Here is a 15,755-nt window from a genome sequence, read left to right as displayed (position 1 = left end):
AGACAAAAAAAAAAAAAAAAAAGAAAGAAAGAAAAAAGAAAAGAAAACAAGGGACCCAAGAAGTTAAATACCATGCCGAGAGGAGATGACTTATTCTGAGCCATGATTCAAAGCCAGGTCTATGGAATGTGAAAACCTACTTCCTTTCCACTATCCCCTTATTGATAACTGGCTCAAGCCAACAATATCAAACATATTCCAAGGCAGTCCCTGACATCCAGCTGGTTCATGAATTGACCGGCTGCTGGGTGTCATGACCAGTCTATGTAGCAGGAGCTCATGAACCACCACCCAGGCAGGAGAGGCCTGGGAAGACCTGACTCTGACAATAAACCACCCTCCCCAGAAAGCTCAATGTCCTTCATTTTTGCTCTTTTTTTTAGGGTCGCACCCGCGGCATATGGACATTTCCAGGTTAGGGGTTGAATCAGAGCTACAGCTACCAGCCTTCGACACAACCAGAGCAACGTGGGATCTGAGCCACGTCTGTGACCTACATCACAGCTCACAGCAACTCGGGATCCCCAACCCACTGAGTGAGGCCAGAGATCAAACCCGCATTCTCATGGATCTTGGTCGGATTTGTTTCCGAAGTAACTCCTCATTGTCCTTCCATATGACCTCTTATTTATTTTCACAGATTCACGTAAGATCAGGTTTGCCTTCTCCCTATTTACAAGCTGAAAATCTGAGGCATGACGAAATGGATTGCCCACGACCCCAGATGGCTAGTGGCACTGCATGCCCCAAGTGCAGGGTCTGCTCAGTAGCACTGCCACTCCAATGACCCCACCTGAGACCTCCTCCTAAGGGCTCACTGAAGGGAAGGCTCCCTGAGCCTTCGCACTCTCATTCTAGCTAGCTGTATCGGTGGTTCCAAGGGTGGTCTCCAGGCCAGCAGCATCCTCATCACCCAGTAACCTACCACAAATATGAATTTAAGGCCCTGCTGATTAAGAAACTCCTGCATGGGGCCCAGGCATCTGTGTTCAATGAGCCCTCCAGGGATTCTGGTGCAACCAAGGCCTGAGAACCTGAACTTGGTGGTAAAACTATTTCATTCCCTGTGCCACGCCAACATTAAGTATAAAATCAAGTCAGCTGTGTTAACATAGTCTCCGCCTCACATTTCTACCCTACTGTTAAAAAAAGAAGCAAAAAGGAAAAGCAAACAAGAAAACGCCTGCCGACCTCCTCTGTTCCCAGGCTGACTCCTGCATGCCACATTCTCCAGCCCCAAACCCAATTCCTACACAGCTCCTTCCCTCCCTTACACCAGCCTTACCTCTTCTAATTTAGTCTGTCTGCAGGGAAAAGAAAAGGTTAGGCCAAGAGGCAATTTCTTCTGCTTCAACCCTTTGGTCTCCATGAAATCTGCCAGACAGTCAGCTACATATTCAAACAGCTGCAGAGAAGGAATAGGACACAGGACAAAGGCATGGTCACTTGTAAGCTGGATGCCCAGTTCCTCCCGCACCTTCATCGAGCCCTTGCCCAGTACCTCCGTGCCGTTCCCTCGGATAATCTCATTGGGTGTTGGGTAGAACTGACTCTCCATCTGCACATTTCGTTTCCCCTCTTCTGAGACTTGCACCTTCAAGACTCGAAACTTGGATCCTCCAAGATCCAGGGAAAGAAACTCCCCGTTTTCTATTCAAAAGCAAATTTAAAAAATTATCATTTATTGGGGCTCTGCTATACAGCCAGCTCTGTATTAGGAGGTGGACCTGTAAGAAATGTCATGAAGTCTTACAACCACACCCACAAGCCAGGTATCACCATGCCCAGGCAACAAGGCTCCAGAAGTATGGCCATTGATGTGCGCCCTCCCAGGAAGGGGCAAAACTGGGGTGTGACCCAAGTCTGCCTGCCTGCCTCTGCAGCCTCGACTGTGCCCACTGAGCCATACTGTAGAAAATAAACCTATTCATTTGGAGAAGGCACATGTGAACTCACTTCAGGCGGGTGGTATTAGAAATGGGCCTTGAGAGAGGAGCTTATTCTTGCATGCCACAACCCCACAACCTCACAACCAGGAGGAAAAAAGCTGATACTCTGGAAAATGTATATAAGGCAGAAAAGGCAGGGGGACTGCAGGGAAGAGAAACCAGTCCCGCAGAAGTCAGCCTTGTGGGTAGAGAGAAAACACTTGAGGAGGGAAAGGAGATAAGAACCAAATGCTGGCCCTTAAGGAGCCAAAGATGCTCAATTGTGTGAGACAGAGCTACTGCAAAAGAAGAAAATGTAACACAATCTAGCCTATACAAGACAGATGCTGTTAGTAAAAAGGTGAAAGTGACACATGCGTTGGGCCAAGGAAGCCAATCCAGATGCCATCAACTCAGGATCCAGCCAGAATTCCTACCTAGGACCCTGCCAGTATCTTCAGAATCAGCCATAGATATGGGATGGAAACTCCTGTGTGCAAACCCTGGAACCAACAAGTCTTTGTGTAGAATTAATTACCTGTGCTGCAAAATGGCTGCACATACCAGGCGCACTTCATAACACATGCCCAAGGCACATGTTACTGAAATTCCATGCCCACAGATCTGGTCACCCAAGGGGACTTTTTGGGGTATCATGTGACCCTAGACACAGCTGCATGTATCTAAGAGACTAGCTGGCCATTCAGATCTAATGAACCAGTTGTTGTTGTGAAACGTGAAATAAAACATAGAGGGAAATTGCTAGTAGGTGGTAAAAACTGAAATGGAAGCATCCCAAACACCAGAGGTCAGCTGAAACATGTATATAGGCTGAAACCATGGAGGAAAACTCTTTAAGTTCCAATTCCTTTGAAACCTAAGTGTACCATGGTTCCTGTCCTCAGAGTCCCACAAGAGCCTGTGTGTCTCCCTTTTGGGTTTATGTGTCCTTATACTACAAATCTCCTTTCTTGACCTGGCTTGACTGAGCTTCTCTGTTCCTAGTTATCAAAGAACTAGAGGCAGGCCCTCCCGATAGCGCAGAACGGTGCTCTTCGAAATTTAATGTGCATTTAAATGTCCCAAGAATGTTGTTAACATGCAAACTGTGATTCCCTGTAGATGGGGCCAGAGGTTTATGTTTCTAAATAAGCTCCCAGGTGCTGCTGCTGCAGGTCTGTGGACCACGGTTAAAGGAGCAAGGTTTAGTTAGAGCCCATTTGCAGACCCAGCCAGCTGGACATTTTGCTATTGTGAAGATATCTGGAAAGCAAGATTCTTAGCTTCCTAGATCCGCCCTGAAAGGAGCCTGATGGAGCCATTTTTTCAGGGAGGGAATCCAGGGATCTATTCCTGTACAACTTTACCAGCACTCATCATGTACCATGCAAAAGATACTTTCACAGATGTTGCATAGGAAGAAGGACTGATCACACAATGCACGTATGAACATTTACTGAGCACTGATTCTGCCAAGTGATGGGCCGTGTGCTAGGAATGCAAAGACGAAAGACTATGGGCCCCCAGGGGAGCCCATCAAAAATACAAGAAGTAAATTAGCATTTCCTTACAGCAGGGCAAGTACTCAGAGGTGGGCAGCATGGGAAATGGTATCAAATCCGAGCAGGAGTCAGCACCCCAGGGGAGCTGATACAGAGCTGAGCACAGAAGAATGAGAGGAGTCAGGCAGCCAGACAGAGGAGAGCAGGGGTCCAGGAGAGGAAGCCATGAGCAAAGGAATGAGATCGCCTAGGGTGCGAATGGTCTGTGCTTTTGAGGATGTGTGGCAGAAATAAGGCTGGAAAACAGACTTAATTAGGAAGGATTCGGAAAAGCTGTCCCACCCTCAAGAAATTTAGGATTCATCTAGAAGGTGAGTGGGAACCTCAGAAAGAATTTTTTTTTTTTTTTTTTTTTTTTTTTTCTGCACATGCGGCAAGTGGAAGTTCTCAGGCCAGGGATCAAATCCGAGGCTCAGCAGTGACAACACCAGATCCTTAAACCACTGGGAACTCCCATAGAAAAGATTTTAACCAAGACCTGATTGAGGTTTGGGAAAAATGCCTCTGGCACCAACCAGGCTAGATTGGATTTTAATAAAAGAGGCAGTCCTTATGCTGCCGTCTAGATTGGAGGTGATACACGAGATTGGTGTAGAACCGGCAGAGATCAATCCTTCCTCCAGTCACTTCAACCAGTGATTCAGGATGCTATTTCATAGGAACTACAAGGCATGATCCCTTCTGTGACTCTGATGCAGAGAAAGGACTCACTGCACCCCAGGGAAAGGAGGGCCTGCCTAGAAGAAGAGGGCCACAGCGGCCGTGGGCCAACCAGGACCTTCACAGCAATTATTAAAACTATATGATCTCCAATCACAGGGCTATAATGTATAGCGCAGTGACGATAGCTAATAATACTGTATTGCATATGCGAAAGTTGCTAGGAGAGATTTTAAAAGTCCTCATCACAAGAAAAAAAATTTGTAAGTATGCGTATTGATAGATGTTAGACTTGTGATCATTTCATAGTATATACAAATATCAAATTAATATTTTGTATGCTTGGAAACTAATGTAATATGTCAATATACCTCAATTTTTTTTTCTTTCTTTCTCTCTTTTTTTCTTCTTTTTAGGGTTCACACGTGGTAGGCTACCAGGCTAGGGGATAAATCGGAGCTGTAGCTGCTTGCCTACACCACAGCCATAGCAACTTGGCATCCAAGCTTCGTCTGCAACCTACACCACAGCTCATGGCAACTCCGGATCCTAACCCACTGAGCAAGGCCAGGGATCAAACCCACAACCTCATGGTTCCTAGTCGGATTCATTTCTGCTGAGCCACACTGGGAATGCCAATATACTTCAAATTTTTAAAAATAAAAAGAGGGAGTTCCCGTCGTGGCTCAGTGGTTAAGAATCCAAGTAGGAACCATGAGTTTGCAGGTCTGATCCCTGGACTCGCTCAGTGGGTTAAGGAGCCTGTGTTGCCATGAGCTGTGGTGTAGGTTGCAGACGCGGTTCGGATCCTGCATTGCTGTGGCTCTGGCGTAGGCTGGTGGCTACGGCTCCAATTCCACCTCTAATCTGGGAACCTCCATATGCCACAGGAGTGGCCCTAGAAAAGGCAAAAAGACAAATAAATAAATAAAAATAAAAAGAATACTTTTTTTTTTTTGTCTTTTTGTCTTTTTGCTATTTCTTTGGGCCGCTGCCGCAGCACATGGAGGTTCCCAGGCCAGGGGTCGAATCGGAGCCGCAGCCACCGGCCTACGCCAGAGCCACAGCAATGCAGGATCCGAACCGCGTCTGCAACCTACACCACAGCTCATGGCAACACAGGCTCCTTAACCCACTGAGCGAGGCCAGGGATCAGACCTGCAAACTCATGGTTCCTAGTAGGATTCGTTAACCACTGCACCACGACGGGAACTCCAAAAATACTTTTTGTTTAAAGAAATGAACTGGAGTTCCCGTCATGGCTCAGAGGTTAACGAATCCGGTTAGTATCCATGAGGATGTGGGTTCGGTCCCTGGCCTTGCTCAGTGGGTTAAGGATGCAGCGTTGCCGTGAGCTGTGGTATAGATTGCAGATGCGGCTCAGATCCCAATTTGACCACTAGCCTGGGAACCTCCATATACCTAGGGTGCGGTGCTAAAAAGAGACCAAAAAAAAAAAAAAAAGAAACGATCTTTCAAGAGGGCAAGATTTCCTTGACAATCTGCCTGTGGGGATGATCCTCAGAGATCTTTTAGCGGCTCCAGGCTGCTGCGGACACCAGGGATCTCCTTCTCCTAAGCCACAGCCAGGCCTTGTGAGCTTGCTCCTTCCCTCCCCCCGGTACAGCATCTCCCAAAGGTGCACAGGACTGAATACATGGATTCCCGGAGGTTCAGAGTCTCCAGGGAGAGAAGCCTGGGTAGTCATTATGATGAGGAATCACCCCAAGTGAGTCTTATGCTCAGGCAAGCGTGGGACCCCTGACCTAGCGCAGACCCCTGGGCCCATCAGCTGGCGACACTGGGGCTCCTGGGCTCACCCTCCTGGAGGCAGAGGAGGCTGTCTGGAGATAGAGGCCAAGAAAAGAGGCATCTGGGGCAGGGCCCAAAGAATCACAGTCCCTTTCAGGTCACAAGATGGGCACTTCCTGTTCCCTTCCCTCATGACTGGTGGAGAAAAAGACACAGATGATAACCATGCTTGAAAGCACTTGTAAGAAGAATCAATGACAGGAGTTCCTCAGCTGAAACGAATCTGACTAGGAACCATGAGGTTGCCGGTTCGATCCCTGGCCTCACTCAATGGGTGAGGATTCAGCATTGCCGTTAAAAAAAAGAGAGAGAGACAGAGAGAGAAGAATCAACCACAGCTCCCTGGCTAAAAGGCTGGGCAGTTACCCCCTCTCAGGTAGATTCACAGGAAAGGAGGGGAAACTAGAGAGCAGGCCAACTCAGAAGGATTTCTCTGGAAACTGCATGCATTTCTGAAATGGAGGTCCCAAGAGATGAGGAGAGTTTTATCTGTTTGGTTTTGTTTGTTAGTCATCGTGAAATTATGCCACCAGCTCACAGGAGCTCTGTAGGACTTGGGACATTTTGGAGAATTTAAAGCATTCCTTCCACGTGACTGATCCTAACAAACCTACAAGGTGGTAGGACAAACTGGCCATGTCCTTTTACTAATAAGGATAGGAGTACAGTGCTTCTGGGACTTAACAAGGTCACCTGCTCCAGAGGCACTCTGGGTCCAGGGACCTCACTGCAGTAGGATCACTGGTGAGATTTACTGGTGAAAAGAGGCTCTGAGAAGACAGTGAAGAAAGGAGATGATGTCCTCTAGCATGAGGAGGAGAGAATTTCTAACACTTGGCCAGCTTTGGAGTTCCCGTCATAGCACAGTGGAAACAAATCTGACTAGGAATCGTGAGGTTACAGGTTCAGTCCCTGGCCTCTCTCAGTGGGTTGAGGATCCAGCATTGCCATGAGCTGTGGTGTATGTCTCAGATGCAGCTCAGATCCTGAGCTGCTCTGGCTGTGGTGTAGGCCGGCAGCTGTGGCTAAAATTGGACCCCTAGCCTGGGAAATTCCATAGGCTGTGGGTGCAGCCCTAAAAAAGCAAAATAAAAATAAAAATAAATAAAACTTGGCCAGTTTCACTTCCAAACCTTCCTGAAGCAGCCAGGGCCAGGAAGGCACATCTAGCCAGCAGCCTCCAGACCATCAAAGGCCCCTCTCCTTTGCTTCTGGGGACACACCTCCACAAGAAGAGCCGAGCCAAAGTACAGGAAGTCAGGAGGACTTTGACCTGGTGCTCCCTCCCTCGCACACACCTCATGACTCAGGTGCTTCCTTGGAATGGCCCCAGGTGACCCATCAAAGACGACGGTCCCTTCAGCATTCTCAAAGGGCAGTGTCAGAATTCAGCAGAGATTTCAGACAGGGCTGCCTCTCTCCACAGCTTATGTTCCTCCATAGTGGTACACCACCCATGCTCTGCACCCCCACCAGCAAGGGACTGGGTCTTCCCCCCACAGTTCCTAGGGGCCTCTCAAATGGCAGAGCCAAGCTACCTTGGCTCAAGCACTGTTACAAAGGAGCCCAGAGCCCTGATAATCCGATCAAAGGTCCCTGACAGCTCCCCAAACCTTAGTCCCTGCTCCTTCAAGAGTCCCAAAGATGCTCCTGGAGCTTGGTTGGAAGACTGAGATCCTGACATTGGGGAAGCCCCTCGGTCCTCGCAGATCTCATCTGATGTCGGGACAAGAGTTAGACCATGGGGTTCTTACGGGGACTGTGTGAGACAGCGGGTCCCTAGCACCCTGTGACCACAGGAGGTTCCTCGTAGATACCAGTTCCTTTCCCTCTTATGGTTTTATACAGAGGCTGAGCATGGAGTGTATGATGGAACCCCATACATTCTCTCTAGAGGTCTCAGGCTGTAGTGAATAAAACAATGGCTCCCCCAGGATGTTTACATCCTAACTCTTGGATCCTGTGAATATGTTAGGTTATGTGACAAAAGGGAATTAAGGTTGCAGATAAGGTTGATTGGTTGACCTTGAGGTTGGGAGAATATCCTGGATTACCTAAATGGGCCTAATGTAATCACAGGGTCTCTCTATCTTTTCAGTTTATTGGAACTTTCCAGGCCAGGGATCAAATCCAAACCTCAGCTGTGAAAACACTGGATCCTTTAACCCACTGCATGGGGCTGGGGATCAAACCCTCACCTCTGCAGCCACCTGAGCTGCTGCCATCAGGTTCTTAACCCACTGCACCATGGTGGGAACTCCAATCACAGGGTCTTTAAATGTGGAAGAGGGAAGCAGAAGTGTCAGAGTCAGAGATTTGAAGATGCTACAATGCGGCTTGAAGATGGAAGGTGCATGAGCCAAGGAAGGCGGATGGCCTCTAGAAGCTGGAAAAAGCAAGGAAACAGGCTCCAGACCCTCCCGAAGGAATGCAGCTCTGCCAACACCTTGATTTCAGTCCAGGGAGACCCATTTAAACTTCTGACTTCCAGGAATTCCCACTGTTGCTCAGCAGGAAAGAACCTGACTAGTATCCATGAGGATGTGGGTTTAATCCCTGGCCTCGCTCAGTGGGTTAAGGATCCAGCATTGCCATGAGCTGTGGTGTAGGTCACAGACACAACTTGGACCTGGCATTGCTGTGGCTGTGGCGTAGGCTGGCGGCTACAGCTCCAATTCAGTCCCTAGACTGGGAACTTCCACATGCCCCACATGTGGCCCTAAAAAAAGAACAAAACTTCTGACCCCCAGAGTTATGAGAATAAATCTGTGTTGTTTAAAGTTTCTAAATTTGTGGTAAATTACTACAGCAGCAATAGCAAACACATTTTACAGATAGAAAAATTAAGGCTCAACATTTTCCCAAATGTCACTGAGGAATGACAGTGCTGGGCCTAGAATGCAAGTTTCTTGAATTATATTTAATACTGTTTCTACTACATCTTCCTATCTTCCACTACTTCCCATCTATAGCTTAGAATCTAGGTACCTAGGCATGAAATGCCATTTAGTATCCATTCTCCAAATGCTTCAGGGCCTAGTGTGCATCAAGCACGATGCAGCACTCAGAGAGCTGTGGTAAAGAAGACACAGACCCTGCCCTCAGGGAGTGCTGGACCAGTGGGGAGACTCTCATATACAGCAAGGTGACAGGCACTCTGACAAGCACCTAACCCATGATGGGGATGCTTCCCAGATGAAGGCAGTAATCTCTACGCTGGGATTGAAAAGCCAAGCTGGCGTTCACAAGAGGAAGAATGTTGGGATCTCCAGCAGGAGAGGGAACAGAATGTGTAGGACCAAGGTGGTCAGGGAAAAGGCAAGGTGAATTTGAACTTTGGTCTGAAACTTTTGGTATTGAACATGACTGAAGCAAAGAGAGGGAGGGTGAGGGGGTGTGGAGAGAGGGATAGAGAGATAATCCAGGGTACAGCAGCAAACTTCAGGTATCCATCAGCCAAGAGCCAACCAGCCCACTCACAACAACCTGGCAGCCCCCAGCCCACTCACCTGAGCCATCTGGAATGGCCCTGACAAAGGTGGGCAGCATCTTCACTGAGGCTGTGGGGTTGGTGTCCTTCCCCAGGCCCTTCTGCATTTCAGCCTGGAACCGGGCCATGATGTCCAAAAGGGTCTCATCTGAGAGCCGCATGTGATACAAGAACCTGTCCACCTGGAACAGATGCCAGAGTCATCAAGGTTGGCTGTATGGGGCACCTGCCCTCCATTCAAGGCTATAAATTCCCACTCCAAGTATGAAGCTGCATTCCTGACTTGGGGCAGCTTCTTGATGTGTATACCCAAAAGTTTCTTGCCTAAACCCTCATCAAGCTGGGGCAATGTGGGGAGTTAGAACAGAATGGAATGGAAGGCTGAGGAGGTAGAGACTTATTCCTCTGAAGGACAAACTCTGAGGAAGAAAAATGACTCCCCCACTTTTCTGATGGGACAATGGAGGGGCAAAAACTAAAAAGGATTCAGTTTCTAATTCCTAGTTCAAGGACTTCACCATTGATCCATTGCCTCTCTACTGGAAAAGACTGGCTATAGCTTGAACTATAAATTTCTTTTCTTTTTCCCCTAATTTCTTTTCTTTTTCATCTAATCACCCTTTTTTTTTTTTTTTTTTTGGTCTTTTTGTCTTTTTAGGGCCGCACCTGCAGCACATGGAGGTTCCCAGGCTAGGGGTCTAATCAGAGCTGTAGTTGCCGGCCTATGCCAGAGCCACAGCAACGCCAGATCCAAGCCGCATCTGCGACCTACACCACAGCTCACAGCAACACCAGATCCTTAACCCACTGAGCAAGGCCAGGGATCAAACCTGCAACCTCATGGTTCCAAGTTAGATTCGTTTCCACTGCGCCACGATGGGAACTCCAAACTATACATTTCTAAACACATTAGCTTTCTTTTGTGCAATAATAACAATATATATTCAGACATGTTTCCCTTTGTTTATAGGTTGCTAGGAAGCTCAGTGATAAATTCAATTTCCAAGAGCAATCTCTAAAGCTCAGTGCTTTAAATTTCCAATTGTTTTTTAAGAGTTTTTTTTTAAACTCAATGAATTTTATTACATTTTTAGTTGTACAACGATCATCACAACCAATTTTATAGCATTTCCATCCCAAACTCCCTGCCCATCCCTCCACCCTGTCTCATTTGGAAACCAAAAATTTTTCAAAGTCTGTGAGTCAGTATCGGTTCTGCAAAGTTCATTATGTCCTTTTTTAGATTCCACATGTGATAACACATGACGTTTGTGTCTGTCTAACTAACCTCACTAAGCATGATAATTTCTACTGAGGTTGTTTTAATTAAGATGAAGTTTAATTTTTTTATTTTGGCCTTGCCCACGGCATGTGGAAGTTCCCAGGCTAGGGATCAGACCCAAGCCACAGCAGTAACACCACCGAATCCTTAATCTCTAGGCCACCAGGGAATGCCTGAAGTTTAATTGTTAAAGCCAGCTCAAATTGCTATTAGAAATGTCACTCCAGTAACCAGGAAATGGGACAAAGGACCACTGCCCCAAGGGAGGGAAGATATAAAAATGACTATTGCTGTGCATAGTCCACTTGAAGGTAATAGGTCATATCACAGTACCTTCCACCCCATGCTAATGCTAATCACTTGGTGGTGTTGGCCTGGATTCCCAGGACTTGTGGGATAGAGTATCAGGAGGAAGGACAGTGGCATAGGCACCCTGTATGTGCCACCCTGCTTTACATACTGATCAGCCTCTCTATTCATCCAGGTCACAAGGAGGCTTGATCTTGGCATATTCTTGCAGGAATTGCTCCCCCATGCTTTCATCTAAGGCTAAGAACATTTGTTGCAGTCTACAAAGTGCTTTCATGTATGTCACTTCATCTAATCACCAAGACATCCATTTGAGGCAGCCAGGTAAGGCCAAAATTATTTTCCCTAATTGATAGATGAGGATTCCAAGATTCAGAGCCATTAGGCAGCATCAGGAGAGCCGTTGATAAGTGGAGGCACTAGGACTATAATGCGATTTCCACATTCCTCACACCATGGCCTGGTTCTGCTTCATGCTTCATGTGGGACTCTCAAGCCCCACAGACAAATTATACCAAAGTTCAAAGGCCACATGACCTTTATTATTAGAGGGTCCCCAGCCATCAGCCAGGCCTAGAGGGCAAGCATCCCAGATCAGTCCAGGGCCACATGGAGTCCTAGGCACTGAAATGATCCATAGCTCTAGGATCCATCGATCCCCCAAAGATTGGGGGCCAGAGAAGCCAGAAAACCATCAGAGAGCCATTAACAAAAGAAGACAATTGGGCTTTCAGCATATTTGAGGAGAAAGGGTGGAACAAGGTCATGCTTCATTAAGAGCTTCCTGTTCACCCTGAGTCTGTTTATGACTAATTGGTTGGCACAGTGCGACACACAAGGAGAAAACTGACAAAAGGGACACGACCCGAGTAATTGGGGCTTAGAGAAGGGTGAAACATACTACACAGGAACTAAACTTGCTCCTTTATCAACCCAAGGCCCCTCAGATAGTGCCCAGAATCTACTGCTCATTTTTGCTCAGCCCCAGCGTATAAAGAACATTTCCAGGCATCCCCATAGTATCATCCCCTGTAATGGTTTTGAGACCTTTTGGAGATCATCTGCCTGCTGAAGTTTAACAGCATCATTCAGTACTCTGGGTTACTATTCCTGCTGTTTCAATACATTAAAGTTATGATAGAAAAAATGTCAACTTAGCATTAGTTTCTTGTTTATTCTTTCTATCTTCCACAGCACTGATACAGCAGCTAGAAGGCAAGAATGAAACACATATGGGGACAAAAAGGCTGTATTTTAAATCCAAACAGGTGATTTGAGGCCTGCATAACTGGGCACATATGTTGCAGGCACCAAGGAAGGGGACTTGGGTTGCAGAAAACCAACCCCACTCTTAGAGTGCCTCACGGTTTGTTAACAGAAGAGACAACGAGTAAGCTCAGAGCTGCTGAATTATAGAATGCAGAAGCTGGAAGGGCCTCTAGCAATCCCTTAGTCCAAAGGTCCCATATTATGAAGGAAAATCATAAAATGGTTCAACTCTGTAACTTAGTGGTTTCACTTCTGGGAATCTAGCCTTAGGAAATAATCCCCAAATGTGGAGAACATGAAATACATGCCAATGTCTATCATAGCAATATTTTAATTATTAAAAATGTTTATGAAAGTGGCTGAATGTCTAACAAGAGGGAGAAGGTTAAATTACAGCATATCCAAATCGACTGAATATTAGGAAGATATTAAGGTGATAATTATGGAGAAAGGGAAAAATGTACATTAAGTGGTTTCAATATAACAATAAGTGAAAGACACAGATCTGGAAGGGTATCGACAATATAAATATAACTGTAGAAACACCCGCTGTGAAAAAAAAAGACTGCAGGGGCTTCCACATGGCAAATATGACAGTGTTTGTGAGGATTAAAGTTAACGTTTCCAGTTTTTGTAATGTTGACTTACTAAACTGTAAAGAGTACACATGGAAAAACTTAACCAGTCCTCCTTTTATGAATGAACGATCAGCAGGTTGGTGACCGGACCCAACCCAGTGTTATCAGTAGGTCAAATAACATCAATATATTGAATTGGAAAAGAAACCGTAAGAGTTGTTTCCCTTTTCTTTTCTTTCTCTTTTTTCCCTCTCTTTCCTTCTTGTTTTAATGCTGATATGGGGAGATTTAAAAAAATTGTTCCAGGGTCTGAATAGTAACCCTTGAGGGCAAGAAGGGCCCAGGATCTTGACTCTAGAGGCAGAAAGCACAGGAAGTAAGGAGGAGATTCACTACCTGGATGAGATGGAGAAAGAGCCCATGACTTTTGACCAGGTGTGTTTTCATCACGAGGAGGACTGAATGAGTTGGTGTTCTCAGAACCTGTGACTCATCCCAGCAACTCATAAACCAGCCTCCCTTGCTCCCCCTGACACCTGCTGGGTCACTCAAGGTGGCTGCAAAGTGCTCCTGACTATCCCTGCTCAGCTCACTCTCTTTCCTGCCTTCCCCAGGCCCTGACAAAGGCTGACCTTCCTCCCAGAAGGACCTGGAACAGATCAGTGAAGGCTGTATATCTTGCCTCCTGGGCCTACACCTGGGCTGGTGGACAAACATGTCCAGCCTGATCCTAGGGTGTAACTAAAGGTTAACCACCACAAAGAGGCTCAAGGAAACGAAACCAATTTACAAGAACCAGAGGAATAAAGATTCCAAAGACTCCCCTTGTGGGCTGGAAAGACACCACACAGGAGGCATCTTTACTTAGAGGTCACAATAAAACATGAATTCTTACAGAACTTTCCCACCTCCTTAAGAAGCCAGTAGAGGGCTCCATGAATCTATTCAACAAATGAAAGTTAAGACAGCTTAACTCTGCTGATCACAATATTTTAAGATTTCCTATAACCTGTAATCCAAGTCTCTAAAAGAACAAAATGTAGTGGAAGGTTATTCCACCCAGCACAGAGGGTTGCCAGGATGCTGGCTTTCTCTCAGTTTGAAAAGCCAGGAGGCATCATGACACAATGGAAAGAATGTTGGAGGAGGAGTCAGAGACTTGGATTTAATACTTGGGTAATCGTGGTTAAATCCACTTGTTGGGAGGACTTCTGTTATCTATAAATTGAGAGATGTTTGTGCCCAGGGCCCTGCCACTGGCAGCTGGTGTGGCTAGAGTGGCAGGCTGGGCTCAATCCAGGCTGCCAGGAGAGAATGCCCATGGCCCCTAGTTGAGCCTTGGCAACTTTTAACCAGCCCACCTTGGGATGAATTTTGTAGACAGGCTTCTTGGGCAAAGTAGCAAGGTGATGCACATCATTAATAGTATACCACTGGCAAACAGCCCATGCCCATTTTACATATTTTGATTATTGTATGTGAAAACCCACACCCCTCTTGAGGTCTGCATTTATATTCTTTCAAGCACGTGAAGAATCATATAATTTTTTTTAAGGCTGCACCTGCAGCATATGCAAATTCCCAGCCTAGGGGTCAAATCAGAGCTGCAGCTGCTGGTCTACACCACAGCCACAGCAACGCCAGATCTGAGCCTTGCCTGCAACCTACACCACAGCTCATGGCAACGCCGGATCTTTAACCCACTGAAGGAGGCCAGGGATGGAACCCACATCCTCATGGATACTAGCTGGGTTCTTAACCCGCTGAGCTGTGGCGTCCAAGAATCACATGAATCACATGAATTATTTTTAAAGTTCTCAAATTTTAAAAATGACTCTCCACTGTAGCCCTTCCCCTGAAACATTCCTCACATCAAACACAATCGTCTTCAAGCTTTCTAAAGCCTTTCTGCTCATTCCCTTCCTGTCTGGTATCTACCAGGAAGTCTGAGTGAAATTCAAGGCTCAGGACAGCATGAAACATGCAGCCCGTGGGAGATTTACTTCCTCCTCTCCCTCTATGAGTATTTCACAGCCCCTGTGTTCCCAGCACCCCTTCTAACAAGCTCTCTTAAACCCTTTCGCATGTAGGCATGGGAGCAGTTAGCTCTGTCAGAAAAGACTGAACCAAGGATCTCTCAGCTCTGTGTGTCCTTACCTTCTTGATCTGATCCTCCTTCAGCTTGGTGAAGTAAAATGCCATCAAGTGTACCGCAAACATTTTCCAAAAGTGTGGTTTCTCCTGGGATGAGCAGAGATTTCCGGGGGCAGTGTTTACTCCCACGTCTCCAGAGCACTACCTGCTTCCAGTTCAGTCTGGAGGCCTCCAGGGAACTAGGTGCTACAGATTAAATACTTCCAGGCTGCTTAGTTCAATGATTAAACTTCGCCCCCCTCCTCTAGTCCCTCCCCTAGCACACACTTGATTGTCTAATAGGAAGCTCGGGATGGTAGCAGAGGGTGGGTAGAGGGCTGGCAGGGGATGGGTTGCTTGATTCTTTGAGAATCGGGTGCCACAAAATCTCGTTGCTAAGCGACACTCTCAAGCTAGTGTCCCACCAAGCCCACTCAGCCGAGGAAAATCGTCTGAGAAGTTGGGCGTTAAACAAAGGCAACTTTCAACCAGCTGAGCTGCTCGGCTAATGTCTAGTCTCAGGCTTTTCTCTTGAGTCCTTTTCATCTCAACCCAGAGATATAACTCCTGACTTCTTCCTGCTCCTCTATAGCACTATCTTAATTAAGGACTAAGAATTGCCCTGGTCAGAGAGATTTCAAGAATGTTGAGGCAAATTCTTCCGTTTGTGACAGATCAGATCTCTTAGCTAACAGCCCATGGTAATGGGAAAAAAATCAATAAAGGTTTGTC

At 46.6% G+C, this 15,755-nt stretch overlaps 1 protein-coding gene across 1 annotated transcript in view; it reads right to left on the bottom strand.

Moving 5' to 3' along the window:
- HKDC1 (hexokinase domain containing 1) overlaps positions 1-15,406 on the bottom strand; it is a 58,050-nt gene extending 42,644 nt beyond the window's left edge. The window contains exons 1-4 of the mRNA XM_001928882.4: positions 15,048-15,406; positions 9,472-9,634; positions 1,502-1,650; positions 1,286-1,405 (exon numbers count right to left, since the gene is read on the bottom strand). Coding sequence (XP_001928917.1) covers positions 1,286-1,405; positions 1,502-1,650; positions 9,472-9,634; positions 15,048-15,110 — 495 coding nt within the window. The 5' untranslated portion in view covers positions 15,111-15,406. The remainder of the gene's footprint in view (positions 1-1,285; positions 1,406-1,501; positions 1,651-9,471; positions 9,635-15,047) is intronic.

Source organism: Sus scrofa, chromosome 14 (assembly GCF_000003025.6).
Source record: "Sus scrofa isolate TJ Tabasco breed Duroc chromosome 14, Sscrofa11.1, whole genome shotgun sequence".
NCBI lineage: Eukaryota > Metazoa > Chordata > Mammalia > Artiodactyla > Suidae > Sus > Sus scrofa.
The sequence above is the reverse complement of the archived record's forward strand: the minus strand, read 5'-3'. Positions and strand labels throughout refer to the sequence as shown.